Source organism: Medicago truncatula, chromosome 7, assembly GCF_003473485.1.
Source record: "Medicago truncatula cultivar Jemalong A17 chromosome 7, MtrunA17r5.0-ANR, whole genome shotgun sequence".
Lineage (NCBI taxonomy): Eukaryota > Viridiplantae > Streptophyta > Magnoliopsida > Fabales > Fabaceae > Medicago > Medicago truncatula.
The window spans coordinates 21,438,925-21,455,594 of NC_053048.1; the positions used below are offsets into that span (position 1 = coordinate 21,438,925).

At 32.8% G+C, this 16,670-nt stretch overlaps 1 protein-coding gene across 1 annotated transcript; it reads left to right on the forward strand.

The window, feature by feature from the left end:
- Positions 1-3,292: 3,292 nt before the first annotated feature.
- Positions 3,293-15,647, forward strand: LOC25499858 (RGS1-HXK1-interacting protein 1). Its single transcript, XM_013592881.3, has 9 exons — positions 3,293-3,586; positions 4,626-4,692; positions 4,793-4,870; positions 5,172-5,224; positions 5,902-5,985; positions 9,323-9,375; positions 9,463-9,527; positions 9,642-9,700; positions 15,106-15,647. The coding sequence occupies exons 1-9, from the start codon at positions 3,341-3,343 to the stop codon at positions 15,193-15,195; spliced, it is 795 nt and encodes a 264-aa protein (XP_013448335.1). The 5' UTR covers positions 3,293-3,340; the 3' UTR covers positions 15,196-15,647.
- Positions 15,648-16,670: the final 1,023 nt, after the last annotated feature.

Consider the following 16,670-nt stretch of genomic DNA (forward strand, 5'->3'; position numbering starts at 1 on the left):
AAGTGTATAGGACCCCTACACATTGGCCCCCAAGCACTCGAACGCGAAACAACGCGTACGCTGTTCCTATCAGGGCGCCTGGCGCCTGGAGTGCAGCACCTAGCACTAGCCTCCTGGAAGTGGGCGCCTAGCGCCCTACCTCAGGCGCAGCGCCGCGAAACGCGCGTTTTTGCGTCTTTCGGCCACGAGTTTTCTCCATTTTTCACCCCAAAACGCTTAATTAGATCCCCCATTCACCCAAAATGATCAAAGGCTCAACCCAAGGCTCAAACACATCGAACACGCCCATTTCTCGACACTTGAAACAACTTATGAAAACAATTGAAAACGATTTTCTCAAAACACCAAAGTTCTTAGCAACAACAATTCACTTCTTTCGAAACAACTCGATTAACAACAACAACTCAACCTATCAACACCCAATTCATGAAATGACATAAAAAACAACACTTAAAAACAATCACAACTTATAATCATGAATTCATCCACAATTCACCAATTTGAGCAAAATTCACAAAGTACCCATTTCTATATCACTTGAGCATGTAAATTCAACATCAACAACTTAATTATCATCAAATTCACATACTCAAACATATTATCAAAATAAGAGCACAAATTTCACCAATTAAATTCACAATAATCACTTTCTACAATTAAACACTTATGAAATTAAGTAGAAAATAGATTACAACTTAAAGATTATGAATGAACACTAACCCCCTTACCTCAATTGAGCACAAACCTAGCCTTAGCTTCGATTTAGCTCCTTGAATCTCTACCCCCTTCTTGATCTTCAAGCTATTCTCTTCTAACCCTTTTTCTCTTCCTCTAGCTCTTTCTCTCTCTACCTCTCTCAAAAGATATGAAATGAACGTGAAACCCTATTTTCTTTAAAGACTAGAGTTTATATAGGCTCTACACTAATGAGCTCAACCCTCAAAATGTCTTAATGGGCTCAAAGTCCTCATTCAGTAATTCACAAAGTTTGTACTCACTTACGGTTAAAAATAACGAATAGTTACCGATTCTTAACTAATTACCACACTTCACTAGTAACTTAGTAAAAATAATGGTGAAATTACTAATTTACCTCACAATGAAATTACTAATTTACCAAATGACCAAAATACCCAATCAAAATACACACATAGACAATTAATCACACACAAACACATATAAAAATTAATTAAAATAAATCTAACGAAAATCAGATTGTTAAATAAGTCATTAAACTTACCCTAACTCTCAGTCGTCATATGCAATTGATCTAATGACTTGTATTGTGTCAACAATAAAAGAATTAAAGAAAGCACATGATGTAAATGATTCGTAATTAATCGGTAGACTTGTGGTAATTAATTTTTTTTAACTAATTGTAATTAATTGTTTTCTCTCTCTCTCTCTTTTAAAAATATCAATCTGGGATGAAATTGAGACATTGAGAGGCTAAATGACTACGGTCCAGGTAAAGGTACTAGAGCAAAACACTCTAAACCTACTTTATAAATGGGTTTAAATGTGTGTAAGCCCCTGCACTTTCATTCAATTTTGGCTTTGATCCCTGCATTTTTTTTTTTTTGGCATTGGTTCCTACACTTTATAAAACTTTTGGCATTAGTCCCTTTGTTAAGTATTGTTAAAAAAAAAAATCAAAACTAATGGTGTGCCACGTGGCACACTAGAAGACAAAAAAAAATTGAACTTTTGAATTATTTTTTACCTTAAAAATATCATTAGTACCTGCACTTTCAACATATTTTGATATTAGTCCCTGAACTTTGATATTGGTCCCTGATTTTTTCTTTAAAACATTTAATGAAATTATTATGTTTATTATTGTTTTGTTCATTATTTTTATTGAGAATAATCATAAAAAAAATTGATTAGAGCTTAATTTTTTTTAATAAAAAACCTTTTTAAAAATAAAATAAAATCAATTTAAAAAAAAAAATTGATTAAAGCTTAGTTTTGTTTAAAAAGATTTTTTTAAATAAAATCAAAATAATATTTTATTGATCTTTTATTAAGCTTTAATCAATTTTTTTTATTTTACTTTTTTTATGATTATTCCAATAAAAATAATGAGAAACAATAATAAAACATAATAATTTCATTGAATGTTTTTTTTTAAAAAAATAAAATAAATTTGGGACCAATACCAAAGTGCAGGGATTAATATCCAAAAATGCTGAAAGTGCAGGGACTAATGATATTTTTAAGTTTAAAAATTGATTTTATTTTGTCTTTTAGTGTGCCACATGGCGTGGTGTGATTGGTCCACGTGGCACACCGTTAGTTTTTTTTTTTTAACAATACTTAACATAATGACTAATGCCAAAAGTTTTATAAAGTGCAGGTAGGTACCAATGTCAAACAAAAAAAAAGTGCAAGGACTAAACACACATTTAAGCCTAAATATTGCCTCATGCCCATAGGGTTAGATACATTGATTCTCACCCAAATGCACCGCTCTTTCCGTGACTTTTTCTAGCTTGAGCGTTAAAGCACATGCAGGTAGACCACACCTATTCGCCGAAGAAGGCCGCACACGATGGATAAGAAAGGCTATTGTTGACGGAACTGTCCCTTTAAAGGACATTCAACGTCATCAACTCAAAGATCTCGGGTCTGACATGATCAACAACTTATCACAATTTTCATATGCTTTTTGCACTTATTTTCATAAATTCTCCGAAATAACTTATGAAAACAACTTAAAACATATACAAAAACAATTTAACTTTATTTTATCAATTATCATAAAAATAACTGACATAAACTTTCCATAAACGTTTGTGCTATAAACTACAAATAAGTTGTTTATGCCGACAAATACATTACTTTTGGAACCTATATAATCGAAATTTAACAGAAAAAAAAAACAAACAATTCGACCACAAAACAACAATGCAATAAGATTAAAAAAACTTACTTGTTTTTGTGATTGAAATTGGCTTGGAATGACTTGAAATGACTCAAAATTGCACCTAGGAGAACCAAAAACAAAACAATGGAGTTTTGGAAACTCCTATGTCTGTTCTGATTTTATAATAGATCATCGACAATTAACTGCAATCGGTTTTTTTAGAATTCGGCAGTTAACTGCCGAGAAAGTTTTTCGTCTTTTAATGTATTTTTCAATCCTATCAAATGTGTCAACATCAATATTCTTACTTTTGTAGGAGATGCTAGAAAAAGGATAAAAGAGTGAATAAACAAGAAAGAAAATAGTTTTTTGAAAATTATAATTTTTAACCTTTAATTTAATAAATGAAAAAAAAAAGGGGGACAAAACAAATTTAAGCTAACATCGTTCATAGAGAAAGTGCATCAAACAATGGCAACAGTGGCGGAATCATCAGAACCTGAAGCACCCCCATCCACACCCGCTCCCACCGTTAACCAGTCCACAACCACCAATCCTCAAACCCTAGATGTGAAACCGTTTATCGATTACGCTGTTGGCCATGTCCTATACTACCAAAAAACCTTCAACGACGCCGTCGATTCTGCAATCGACGCTTCCACTTCTCGTTTCTCTCAAATTCGATCAACTTCTTCAGCTCATTTTCATCAATCATTGGTAAATTTTCTATAATTCCTTTTATTTTTTTAGTTTTAGCAAAATTGAATATCACTGCGTACGAACTGTTTGTGAATTTGATACATTCTTATCTTATTTGTTGAAATCTTTCGTTCTGTTTGGTTTTTGTGTTATTAATTTAGACATTGTTTGGAATATCGTCCGGGGTAGCGGCTATTGTAGAAAAGATGGTGGAAACTTGGTTTAGGTTGTTTTTGCAGGTAGAGAGAAGAAAGGTAAATTCTGTAGTAAGGAGAGTAGATCAGATGAGAGTAGTTAATCCAATAGAGGCACATGAAAAATTAGAGAAACTATCGACGAAACTATTAACAAAGATGTAGAGATTAATGTATTGAATAGAGATGTGATATATTTTTTCGGTGTGAACTGGGTATACTCTGCATGCAACTATAGATACTAACCTCTCGATCCGGATAGGACCGCAATGGATGGCAAAGCTTCCCCTCTAGAGATTTAACATTACTGCATTCGCAGGTCTGGATTCGAACCTAGGACCTCTGGTTAAGCTGGAATAGACCCCTTACCATTCCATCTAGGACCTCTGGTTAAGCTGGAATGGACCCCTTACCATTTTATCCTAGTGATCTTGGGTATAGAGATATGATATATGATACAAAATTATGGTGTCGTTAGATTTTATATTTTTTTGTGTTTTGTTTTGCGGTGCCATTGATTTTGAACTAATTGATTGTGTAAAATTGAATATGGTTAAAAGTGAGTTGAATGTATAGTGATTTATGTTTGGATACATTCAATTTAAAGTGGATTAAAAAATGAAAAAGTCAATTGTAAAAGGCAAAAACTACAAATTCTAGCTTAAATGAATCAATTCTAGAGACGTAAATTAATTCTACATGAGAACATTCCAAACGTGTCATAATCAATTTTCCAGGAATGTAAACAAACATACAAGAAATCACGTGTTCTGCTCAGTTTTTGTGTTATCTCTTTTGAAAACGTCGACGGTTTTGTTGAATTGTTTATTAATTTTTTGTTTATTTGTTTCTGTTGAGCGCAGGATTATTTGGATGATTTCAAGTCTCAATACAATGCTTATGAGGAACTTCTGTTTGGAAAGATCAAAGGTTTGCATTTTGTGATTTTATTTTACTTGAGATTGGTTCTTCTGTTTTTGATTTATCAAGTACCTAGTGTTCAGGATTTTTGTTTATTCTTCTATTGCAGAGGGTGTACTTGTTGCAGCTTCACATCCAGTAATTACTTCTGGAGCCACTGCTTCCATGGGGCTTCTGGTCCTCAAAAGTAAGATTTGTTTTATGTTTAGTACTTTCATCAAGTATTGCGTACTTACTATTATATAATATATTTGTATTTTGTTACTGAATTTCGTTCCCATTGTATCATTATTATAATCATAATTAGAGAACTTACGTGGATCATTGTATACATTATCATTGAATTCTCTAAACTACTGATGGTTTCTGAATATCATATTATACTGCTCCTTTTCTCATTGGTGGCAATGTTATCGACCTTGTTCTATATGTTCCATAAGTGATTCAATAACTGATTATCCTTTTTTTAAATCTTGGTTATGTTGCAGGGCCTCGTAGGTTCTTGTACTACAACATGCAGCGTCTTTTTGTTAGTGAAGAGGTGAGTGGTGACCTGATTTATCTGTCTAGTTATTAAGTACAAGGATGCAGTTTTTTTAGTTAACTTAATTATGAATTGTATATGTATTCAAATCTGTATATCTTATTTGATTCTGTACCGAACATTGTCTTGAATAAATACTGGAGAGTATAAGTGTTAAATATGTTGTGTTTGTAATATGAAACTGGAAAAAAATGCCATACTCAAAAAAGTTAAGAGAAATAAAAGAAAAAAGGTTAAGGAACATAATTTGTTTGTAAATTTTTTATTTTATAGATCTGCTTTTGTTAATGGGAGAATATTCATGTTTTTTCCTTCGTATGAAGAAATAGTTTTGATCATAGAATTTTGATCTGCAAATGTTGATCCTAACATAATTTGTAGTGAACATGGTTAAAACATCTCTGTTAGTTTTGAGTTGTCATACAAATGAATGTTATTGAACTCAAATCTTCTCGTCTTACATTGTTCTGAAAGAGTCTTGTGTTTTGCTAACCATAATACTATGGTACGTGCTTTGTTAAATGTGCTAATGGCTTGGCCAGCTTGCCATAACAATTGCAATATTGCTTGATTTATTCGCTGTATATTTTTCATTAGATAAAATTAGAAGTGCATGTGGAGGTGCATCATAATAACTACCAGTGTTATTGCTTTGACATTGTATTTTGATGCAGTCTTTGGTTTCAAAAGCCAGTGAAGAAGTTAAAGAGTTGCGGCAGTCAATTGATCTTCTGAAATCTGAAGTTGAAAGGATGGAGGTAAAATACATTTCGACTTCTATTGAAGTAGTTTTATATATTTTATCACATTTTTTTAGTTATTTATCTATTTTGTCACGTTTTTTAGTTATTTCACGCGTTAAGAATGCCTCATTGGTAAAAAGCTCACAATAAAGTAGTAAGTATGATGTTTAATTAGATAAAAGTAATGGTCACGATTTTTCTGATAGACAAAAACACTCTGGTTATATTACCTGCACTAAATTACATATTCGAGTAGCTCAGTGACCAATGTTTAGCTTGTTTGTCTGTTCAGTACGTCTGTTAGTCTGTTGGGAGAAATTGTAATTCACATGTTGTCAGATAACCAACAAATTCTACTATAACTAATAACCGTCAGAATCAGTTGAATAACTACACCTATATAAGTTCTTATAATGTATTGATATTATTGCTGATGAAAATTCAGAAATAGAAAATATCTGTCATCCTGATCAATGACCGCTTTTAAGTCCTTTCGTAGAACCAGAAACTTCATACTTATTGGGCACCAGTTAGATTTTTATAGAACACCTCAAATAACTAAAGTCTATGAAAGAAAGAAAGAGTGGCGGTGCAGAAAATCAAACCGTAAAGAGAAAAATGGTCTAAAGTCGGGAGTCTTTGAAGGGGGAATAACTAACCGCTGTGCTGGAAAGGAGCTTGGTACCTAGGATGTTCTTTTAGAGAGAGAGAGAGAGAGAGAGAGAGAGAGAGAGAGAGAGAGAAGAGAGAGAGAGAGAAAGAAAAAAAAAAAAAAAAAAAAAAAAAAAAAAAAAAAAAAAAAAAAAAAAAAAAAAAAAAAAAAAAAAAAAAAAAAAAAAAAAAAAAAAAAAAAAAAAAAAAAAAAAAAAAAAAAAAAAGAGAGAAGAGAGAGAGAAGAGAGAGAGAGAGAGAGAGAGAGAGAGAGAGAGAGAGAGAGAGAGAGAGAGAGAGAGAGAGAGAGAGAGAGAGAGAGAGAGAGAGAGAGAGAGAGAGAGAGAGAGAGAGAGAGAGAGAGAGAGAGAGAGAGAGAGAGAGAGAGAGAGAGAGAGAGAGAGAGAGAGAGAGAGAGAGAGAGAGAGAGAGAGAGAGAGAGAGAGAGAGAGAGAGAGAGAGAGAGAGAGAGAGAGAGAGAGAGAGAGAGAGAGAGAGAGAGAGAGAGAGAGAGAGAGAGAGAGAGAGAGAGAGAGAGAGAGAGAGAGAGAGAGAGAGAGAGAGAGAGAGAGAGAGAGAGAGAGAGAGAGAGAGAGAGGAGAGAGAGAGAGAATTAGCTCTTTTTCTCTTTATTCCACTAATATCCGTCAAAAATGGCTGCAACATGGTGACAGAGAGACTATGAAGCATATGCCAGTGACTGTTGGTGGGATTCAGATGTCATTCCTTTCCTATTACTTTTTTGATACATTTCTTAATCATTATGATAACAATTTTCAATTCCTATTTCAAGAGGAATGCTTTATCAATTTTTGAAGATTTTGGGTGCTTTTGTTTCAGCTTTAGAAAAAAAGATTCCATATTAAAAGAATCTTGAGAATTTTTTGAGAGTAATCCAAAGCTATTTCTGTTTGTTTACTACCCTTAAAAATCACTTTTTTTAACAAAAAAAGAGTTTTAACTTGCACATGTGTTACCTCCTTGTTTTTAAAAAAAAATAGATTTTGGGAAAAAGTTAATCCTAATAGCTTTTCATTTTAGAGTCAATAGATTTTTTATGATCAAATGATTTTTTTAAAAATCCTAAACAAGCACATCACAAAAGTATTTTTTTTATAAAAAAATCTGAAACAAATGGACCCGTAGTATAAATTGTAAATTGGATTTAAAACGGGAATGTTTTGGTCCTTTTGAAAATTAAACACACTTGTTTCTCTTCTAATTCTTTCTTTTATACTGTACAATACACCAAATTTACTCCATTTCTCTTTCTTCTCTCACTGTTTCTTGCTTCTTTCTCTCTTCTTATATTCTTCTCAAAACACGTTTTAAGAGTTCCCCAATGAAGAGTTTGGTACCAACACTTTTATCAGAAGGTTTGTGTAAGAGCTTGGTAACTACTCTGGTTCTGATGTATATATGGTGTCATAGGAGGGCTGCTTTTGGTTGATAAGACTATTTATGGTGGTGGATAGACTGACACAATATGCTCAGTTTATAGCTGTGGCTTATCTTTTCACAGGCAAATACATGGTTGAGATAATCATTAGGGACATAGTAAGAATGCATGGAATCCTAACTTCTGTGGTATCAGACAGGAATAAGGTATTTCTTGGCTCTAATTAGATTGAATTGTTTAAAGTAGCCGGTACCACCAACATGAAGTAGTGAATTGGTGTGTGGAGACCTAGAGTGTGCTTGGTCCAGCTTTTGTTGCGATTCTATTCTCTCCTTAAAAGGAAAAACTGGGCCAATCATATTTGCACATAAAGCTCTCAGAAAAAATAGAATATTATTTATTTTATAAAAGTTGGCATGTAGTAGAATCAACACAGGACATAATTCCTACCAAAAATCCTGCCAACCAATTGCAACACAGCAAAACATAGAAGATTATTTATATATTTATTTTAAAAAAGTACACGAGAGGAGGAGCTTTCAGGTAGTTTTTTCGGGGGTTATGTGAAGGCCTCCAACTTTGGATCCTAGCCACATCAATTCCATATTTTAATTTCAATTTTTATTTTGATCCATCTCACTCTCATCAAGGGTTTTACCTCCATTTTCATTCCATATTATACAAGTATTTCATTTACTTATTTTTAGGCTCCATTGCAATTATTGTCATTTTCGATACAATTCATGATTTTGGTCCCATATTTCTAATTTACAGTTTTAGTCACCACATTTTTAAAATTTACAACATATGTTTTGCTCAAATGTAAAATTGGCCTCTAAGTCTGTGTAGTTCCATGTAAAATTTACAACATTTGTTTTCTTGTTGCTAACGTAACTAGTTCCATGTTATTTGTCTCCAACTCTATATGTCTTGTTACCATCTTTTATCAGACAATGCCTCAAAATTAATTTTGGTAATGAAGGTAGTCTGTAGGTTTAGAAGAATGATTTGTGAGTTGGTGATACTAATTTAATTTTAGTTCCTTCTTTAATTTCAATAGGGAGGTTCACACACACACTAATGATCCATTGATCTTCCATCTCTACGGAGTCTGTTACTAATCCAAGTTGCTCTATAGAAAATGTTGATACATTTAATGATTGTTGTAGGGAGCTAGGTTTGCAATTGCCTTTCGATACCCTCGGGTGGGACTGACTTATTTTATAAACTTGAGATAACCCATGAATTTCGATTGCTATTAAATTATTCATGGCATTTTTTTATTTTATTTAATGTTTTCAGAAGAGTGCATTACATGCAGAAGAGCAATTCTTACATGGAAGGACAAAACTCAGGTTTGCAATTTACAAATGTTGAGCCATAACATTGGTTGTGTTCATGCATTGATTATTGTGATTTATATGCATTTATGTTTATCACAGACAAGCCGGAAAGCAAATCCGAAATGTGATTCAGTCGGCATATAAAATTGAAAGACGGGCAGGAGGTATACAAAATGTACTTTCAATAATTAGGAAAAGATAGTGCTGGCCAATGAAATAAGCTAGCATTGGGACCTTGTGCTTTTGATAAGTGGCTTATTTTTTGTTTGGTTCATTAGGTTTAAAAGATATCCTTGGAGAGCTCCCTAAAAGTGAAGCGTCTCACTTTCGGTCACAGGTAAACTGTCGTGTAATCTCAAATGTCATCTCTCATTCCACATAGTTTCTATTTTTCTTAACGCCCATAACATCAAAGAGTAGCTGTGATAAATTATATTAGTCTTGTTGATTTTTTGGTTAATTTCACTAGCTTCTGGAAATTAGACACTTGACATGATATAATGTGATGAAAATTTTCAAGGTTTAGCCCATGAAATGGCATCATGAATGATGTAGTTTGTTTTTTCCCTGTCTAAACACCCATAACATAGACTGATAAGTAACTATAAGTCTTTAGAATATCTTATAGTATCTTGCTTGATATTAGATCAGAGTATCTTGGTTTATGTTGTACTATGAAACACAGACACCGACACGAGGACATCACTGATGTATAAAACATAGTACTGATAAGTAACTATAGTCTTTAGAATATCTATTAGTACCTTGATATTAGATTAGGGTATCTTAGTCTATGTTGTACTACGAAGCACAAACACAGACACGAGGACACTACTAATGTAAAACACATAGGACACTGACACCGCTGTATATATTTTATATGTTAATAACATAAAACAATTTATGAGCACAAATTTATAGTCTCTAAAATGAGAATCAAAATTTATGTTTATATGAACTTAACACGTTTCAATCAACCAAAAAAAGACATAAATCTACCTAAACAAACCGAGCACTTTCAATTACGAAAAATATTCGAAAACAAATTAAAAAAATCATATCCTAGTCACTACATATTGAGAAAACCAACATCTAATCCTGGTTCATCTAAAGACAATTCAGCAACTTCAAGAAATCCACTATGATCCAATGATCTAAACTCATCTCCAACAACTCCCCACATTGGATAAAAGATGGCCTGACATGTGTTTATAAGTGGGGGCAATCCTCACCTCACAAACTAGTTTTGTGGTGTTGTGTTAGGCCCAACCATAATTTCTAAGAATCTATATCAGGAAACGACATTCTATATTCTGAAACATTTTTTTCCTTCCTCAGCGAGCTCAATGTCTTTATGTTAATATCTTCACTTAGTCATTATGTACTACAATACCTACAATATATATATATATATATATATATATATATATATATATATATATATATATATATATATATAATTCAAAAGAAGATGTAAGTTGAAAAACATCAATTTAAAACTTAATAGCCTCGGAATGAGTTAGGCAACGGAAAGGCGTTCTGCTCTTAGTTCAGCCAGTCAATTAATATAGCATGAACTACCTGATGAAAGAGTGACTCTTGAATATATGGCCTTCATGACATCTTCAATCATTGAATCCCCACATTTCATAGACTAGATGAATACATAAAAAAATTTGTGTCGATTCTTCTAAGAGTTTCTTAAATAGGACCAGTGAGCGAAGGTATATAATCAACCTTTTGCTACCAATATTTGTCCAACAAAGTATCCTTCACAAATTGCACCTTGTGAACATCATCATCCTTGTAAGAAGACCATTGATCACTAATCACCATTTTTTAGAGTCCAATTTCAAAAGCAATCTCTTAGAACATTACAATAGTGGATGCAAATCTTGTTGAAGCAACCAAAAACAAATTTAATGGACTGAATGAACTAAAAACTGACAATTTGGGAGTGACCCATGACAAAGTTCTTGATAAACGTTGCATCATCCGCAATTTGGGTGATCCAAGAACATTCTTAATAAACAACTATTTTTTGCAGTATCCTTGGTTGGATATATGTTCTTCAAAGCAAGATTTAATGTATGCACAACACATGGTGTCTAGTAAATAGAAGGAAACTCAGCCTCAATAATTAAACCCGCTGTCTTAGCTTACAAATAGGTGCATTATCCGTCACTACTTGCACAACATTTGAAGGACCAACCTCCACCATAATTACAAGATGAGAATCTCACTCTAGTATTTTCTTCAACAAGTGTACTCTCACTCTAGTATTACAACCTCCATAAACAGGTGTATACCAGAGTGAAAGTACACGTGTTGAAGATAATACTAGAGTGAGAGCCACATCTTGTAATTATGGAGGTTGACCCTTCAAATGATGTGCAAGTAGTGACGAATAATGCATCTGTTTGTAAGACAGAATGAATGTTTAATTATTGAGGATGAACTTCCTTCTATTTACTGGACTCTAGTCTTGTGCATACATTAAATCTTGCTTTGAAGCACCTATGTGCAACCAAGGATACTGAAAAAAAATAGTGATGTTTATTAAGAGTGTTCTTGAATCACCCAAATTGCGGATGATGCAACGTTTATCGATAACTTTGTCACGGGTCACTCCCAAATTGTCAGTTTTCAGTTCATTCACTCCATTAAAGTTGGTTTTGGTTGCTTCAACAAGATTTGCATCCACTATTGTAATGTTGAAGAGATTTAAGCTTTTGAAGACTGGACTCTAACAAATAGTGATTAGTGATCAATGATCTTCTTACAAGAATGATGATGTTCAAAAGGCGCAATTTGTGAATGATACTTTGTTGGACAAAAATTGGTGGAAAAAGGTTGATTATATACTTTCGTTCATTGATCATGTTTATGATACTCTTAGAAGAATCGACACATAAGCTTTATGTCTTAATCTAGTTTATAATATGTGGGATTCAATGATTGAAGATGTTAGGAAGGCCATATATAAGCATGAAAGAATATCAAATATTCAAGAGTCACTCTTTCATCATGTAGTTCATGCTATATTAATTGACAGTTGAACTAAGAACAACACACCTTTCCGCTGCCTAACTCATTCTTTAAATCCAAGGTTATTAAGTTTCAAATTGATGCTTTTTAACTTGCATCTTTTGGATTAAACACACACACACCAATGAAGTCCCTCCACATCAAGACATTGAGCTCACTGTGGAAAGAGAAAAATGTTTCAGAAGATTGTTTCCTGATGTAGAGGAAAGTGAATAGAGTTTGCAAACTTCTCTGATGGAAGAGAAGGTTTAGACAATCTTGATTCTCTTGTTGATAGAGATGGGATGGATCCAAAAACATGGTGGTTTGTTCTTGGTGCTTGAGCTCCATTATTTCAAAAGGTTGCACTTAACTACTTGCACAACCTTGTTCATGTTGTTAAAGCTTTAGTATATGTACATAATAACGGAGAACTCCCCAATATCATCAAGATGAAACTAAAATGTGGGATGTCACTGGAGCCAAGTTTGGATCATTGGATGATAGTGGATTTCTTGAAGTTGCTGATTTCTCTTTTTATGAGCCAGACTTGGAGCATGAATTTGACTAGGATATGATTTTATCATTTTGTTTTAGGATACTTTTCGTAATTTTTTGATGAGCCAGACTTAGAGCATGATTTTGACTAGGATATGATTTTATCATTGTTTTAGGATATTTTTCGTAATTGAAAGTACTTGGTTTGTTTTGGTTGATTTGTCTTTTCTAGGTAGATTGAAAATACTTTATTTAAAATAAACATAAATTTTGCTTCTCATTTTAGATTCTTTATAAAGTGTGCTCATAAATTGCTTTATTAGATTAATATATAAAAAATATACAGTGGTGTTTGTGTCCTATGTTTTTGACAGCAGTGGTGCCCCCGTGCTTCATAGCGCAAGACTCTCAACTGCAGGGTTGTGAAGTTAAATTGGGTTGTGCTTTGAGAGGGGCGTGTTGTTCTACAATGTTATGGACATGTCTCGTGGACTCGTTTTTTTATTGAAGTATACGAAATTAGAAAAGAAAACTCTACGATGTGTATTTGTAAATGAGTAAACCAGCAACCGGCTCTCCTTTTCACTCACTCTCTCTAAGCACAAACCCTTGAAATCACCGGTGACCAATATGCAAAACAGAAACACACAATTCCATGACGGTGGCAAAATTGAATCTTGTTTATCAAATCTCATGTTGTCAAGTGGAACAAACATACTCAACTCAGTTTCTCCCATATTCCCTAAACAAACACAACCAACGTCACCATCAACTACTTGAGTTATTCTAATTCTAATTTTGAACATTAGGTTCCTCTTTTATTCCCTTTGGTACTTAAGTTAAGTATGGAACCCTTGCATCCATGATAAAAAGCCGCTTGCTTGTTGCCAAACCCTTCTCTTTTTTTTTTGTTTCATCTTTATTTGAAAATCAATCTCTAAACCAATCTTCTTTATACACAACAAATTCAAGTTCTAATTCGTTCACTTCTTTGGTGAACCCTTGTCAGAAGAGTAAGACAGACACACCCGCAACGGATTAGAACTTGTTTTAATAAGTCTACCAAAGATTATCAATGACACACAATGAGATCTCAATTGTTGATATTTTATTGGAAATGTCATCAAAATATTGTTTTTTTAAGGTATCCTTAAATCATAGTTGGAACGATTATTAAAAAAATTGGGATTCAGGTTACATTGCAAGAGCTGCTAGAATTTCATTGTGTATTAGAAGATGGAAGAGGTGGGGTTTCTTTTTTGAGGAGAAGGTGGGGAAATTTAAAAGGGTGAGCGTTTGGATTTTGTTTTTCATTAATTAATAATAAGAAAAAAGTTAAAACAGACAGAACCAGGTCAAGAATTTAAATGATTAGGTGACGTGCCTTTGATAATTGAGCGAGTGCTTCTCCGCGTGTGTTGAAGCGACTGCCGCTAGCAGTTCTCTTTATTGATGATAATACACAATGTATTTGTTGATAATAGTTTGTTTGATAAAATAGGATTTCAGTATGTAATCTGTTGGAACCGAAACAATCATATCAAAGAATAAAATGAAAGAAGGAAAATACCAAAATAATCAAACATCTTTCATAATATACTTGACAGTTAAGTATTGAATCGATGCTTTTATAGTTGAAATAGTAGTTTCGTTTAGATTGATAATTAGAAGTTACTGAGTAATTACAATTAACTTTGTTAGAGACAATGAATATAGTCTCGCGTAGTCAAGTCAATGACCTTTAATCAGTTATTAGTTCAATAAATTTCCATATTGAACTTTGCATCGTTTAACAACAATGAAGGAATATAGAGTCTACATAACGCATGTGTGGATTGACTTATTTGAGCTTATTTACTGACTTAAGCACTTTTGAGATTGTTTTGGATAGTTTATGAAAACAACTTATGATAACATACTATAAAATTTTGAGCTTATTTCCATAAGCTTTTCAGGATAGCTTATGAAAACAGCTTCAAACATATATGTAAACTATTCAACTTTATTATATGTTTTGTTATAGTAGCAACATATTTATATATATGCACTTAGTATATCTTTTCTTATAGTAGCAACATATTTATATATTTGCACTTAGATGATAAACTCTTATTGTGCAAGACTTGATCAAACTATTTATCCAAACAGAGCCTTATACTGATTTTTAAAGCTTTTCAGCTAATGCAATATGCTGATCTTGCACTCGTGTGTTTACAGGTTTCCCGAATTGCTTCTGATGTAAAGCAAGAAAAGAGATCCTTGGCCAAGGAGGTCTCTAAAATTAGCAACTATGGCATCTCCATTTAAGAAACTTTGCTTTATCATGCTATAAATGGATGTACAAGTTTTCTGACGAGGATCATCATCTCCAATCATCATGCCCTCCCTTTTTTCTAGATGCATCCTTTGTTTTATTATGTTTGCTAGAGGGGATGCATCGTTCCCAGTAGAAAGGGATTATACAAGAAAAATACATTGAGGCTGTTTACCTTCAACTCAAAATTTACTTTTTTATCCTTTCGAATATACAAAGCCCTATATTGAATGAAGTTTCGCTACTAAACACCTCTCTAACTTAGTTGACGAATATTTTAGGAATTGAATTAGATTGCAGTTGTATCAAATCTGCGAGAATATTGCTCAGTTCAACATGATTAGGAAATCTAATCACATGAACTGAAAATAAGGGCTGAAACTCCGCTGAATTATAAATATCCGAGATGCAACCATATAATCAGCCATACCTTTTTTCTATTTCATTGGTTTGTTTTTTCTTTATTTTTTAGTCTATCGTCAATGGTTAATTCTGCTAAGAATAAATGCATGCTTTGTTGCTACATGAAGCTCCGAAATTGTGAATTTTATTCACATCTTTCATACTGCCCTATACTAGGATCAATCTTACCGTAGCTTGAACTTCCGATCGTCATCAATAATTTGTTTAGTGGTTCTAAACGAGTTTGAAGACCACTAAACGTTCTTAAATATGAGAGTTGATATGATTTCTCTAGCATGAAATGATCAATAACATGCCACTGGTTTGAACCCAAAACCTTGCTGTTGTGAATTTTGGTGATGGTGGTTACTTTGTATAACACAATAAAACAAAATCAATTTTGTCATGATTTAGATTGTTGACATAATTTTTTTTAGCGAATTTGCTTGCCATGATTGTTGAAGCATATACCGTTAGTGATTGTTTAGGCTATAATTATTATAACTACAATTGTTCTAATGAGGTGTTCTTTGTGGCTTTGAAAGCTTAAGCAGGGAATTTTTTTTTGTAGAAGTGTTATTCTAGAAACAAGATCTAACCAAACAAAACATTAGTCAGCAGTATAGAACTACAACTTTTATAAAGAAACCTAGACTCAATTCCACAATGTAGAAGAATTCTTTGTTTAGGGGATTGTATAATATTATTAAATTACGGTTTTAGAATGTTAAATATATTGTACCAAAAAAGGAAGAATGTTAGATATATACAAGAGAGAGAAAATCCATTTCTTTATTTATACTTTTTTTTTTGTGAAGGATTTATTTATACTTTTATGAAAGTCAGAGTGTAAAAACTAAGACATCCCAACTAGATTTATACTCTAGAGATATCATATATCATTTGCAGCACCCCATAAACTATTATTATTAAAATAAAGATAAAAGAAGAATGTTACAACTTGGAGGAACTAGTTCAAAATCCAAGATAACAATCAAACTAACTAAAAACAATGCTTCATTAAAAACCTTAATAGAAAAATCCAATGAAATAAAATCATGATGAA

Coding starts and splice junctions, on each gene's coding strand:
- LOC25499858 (XM_013592881.3), top strand. CDS start 3,341: ATGGCAACAGTGGCGGAATCATCAGAACCTGAAGCACCCCCATCCACA. Junction 3,587..4,625: donor CTCATTTTCATCAATCATTG/GTAAATTTTCTA, acceptor TGTTGAGCGCAG/GATTATTTGGATGATTTCAA. Junction 5,986..9,322: donor CTGAAGTTGAAAGGATGGAG/GTAAAATACATT, acceptor TAATGTTTTCAG/AAGAGTGCATTACATGCAGA.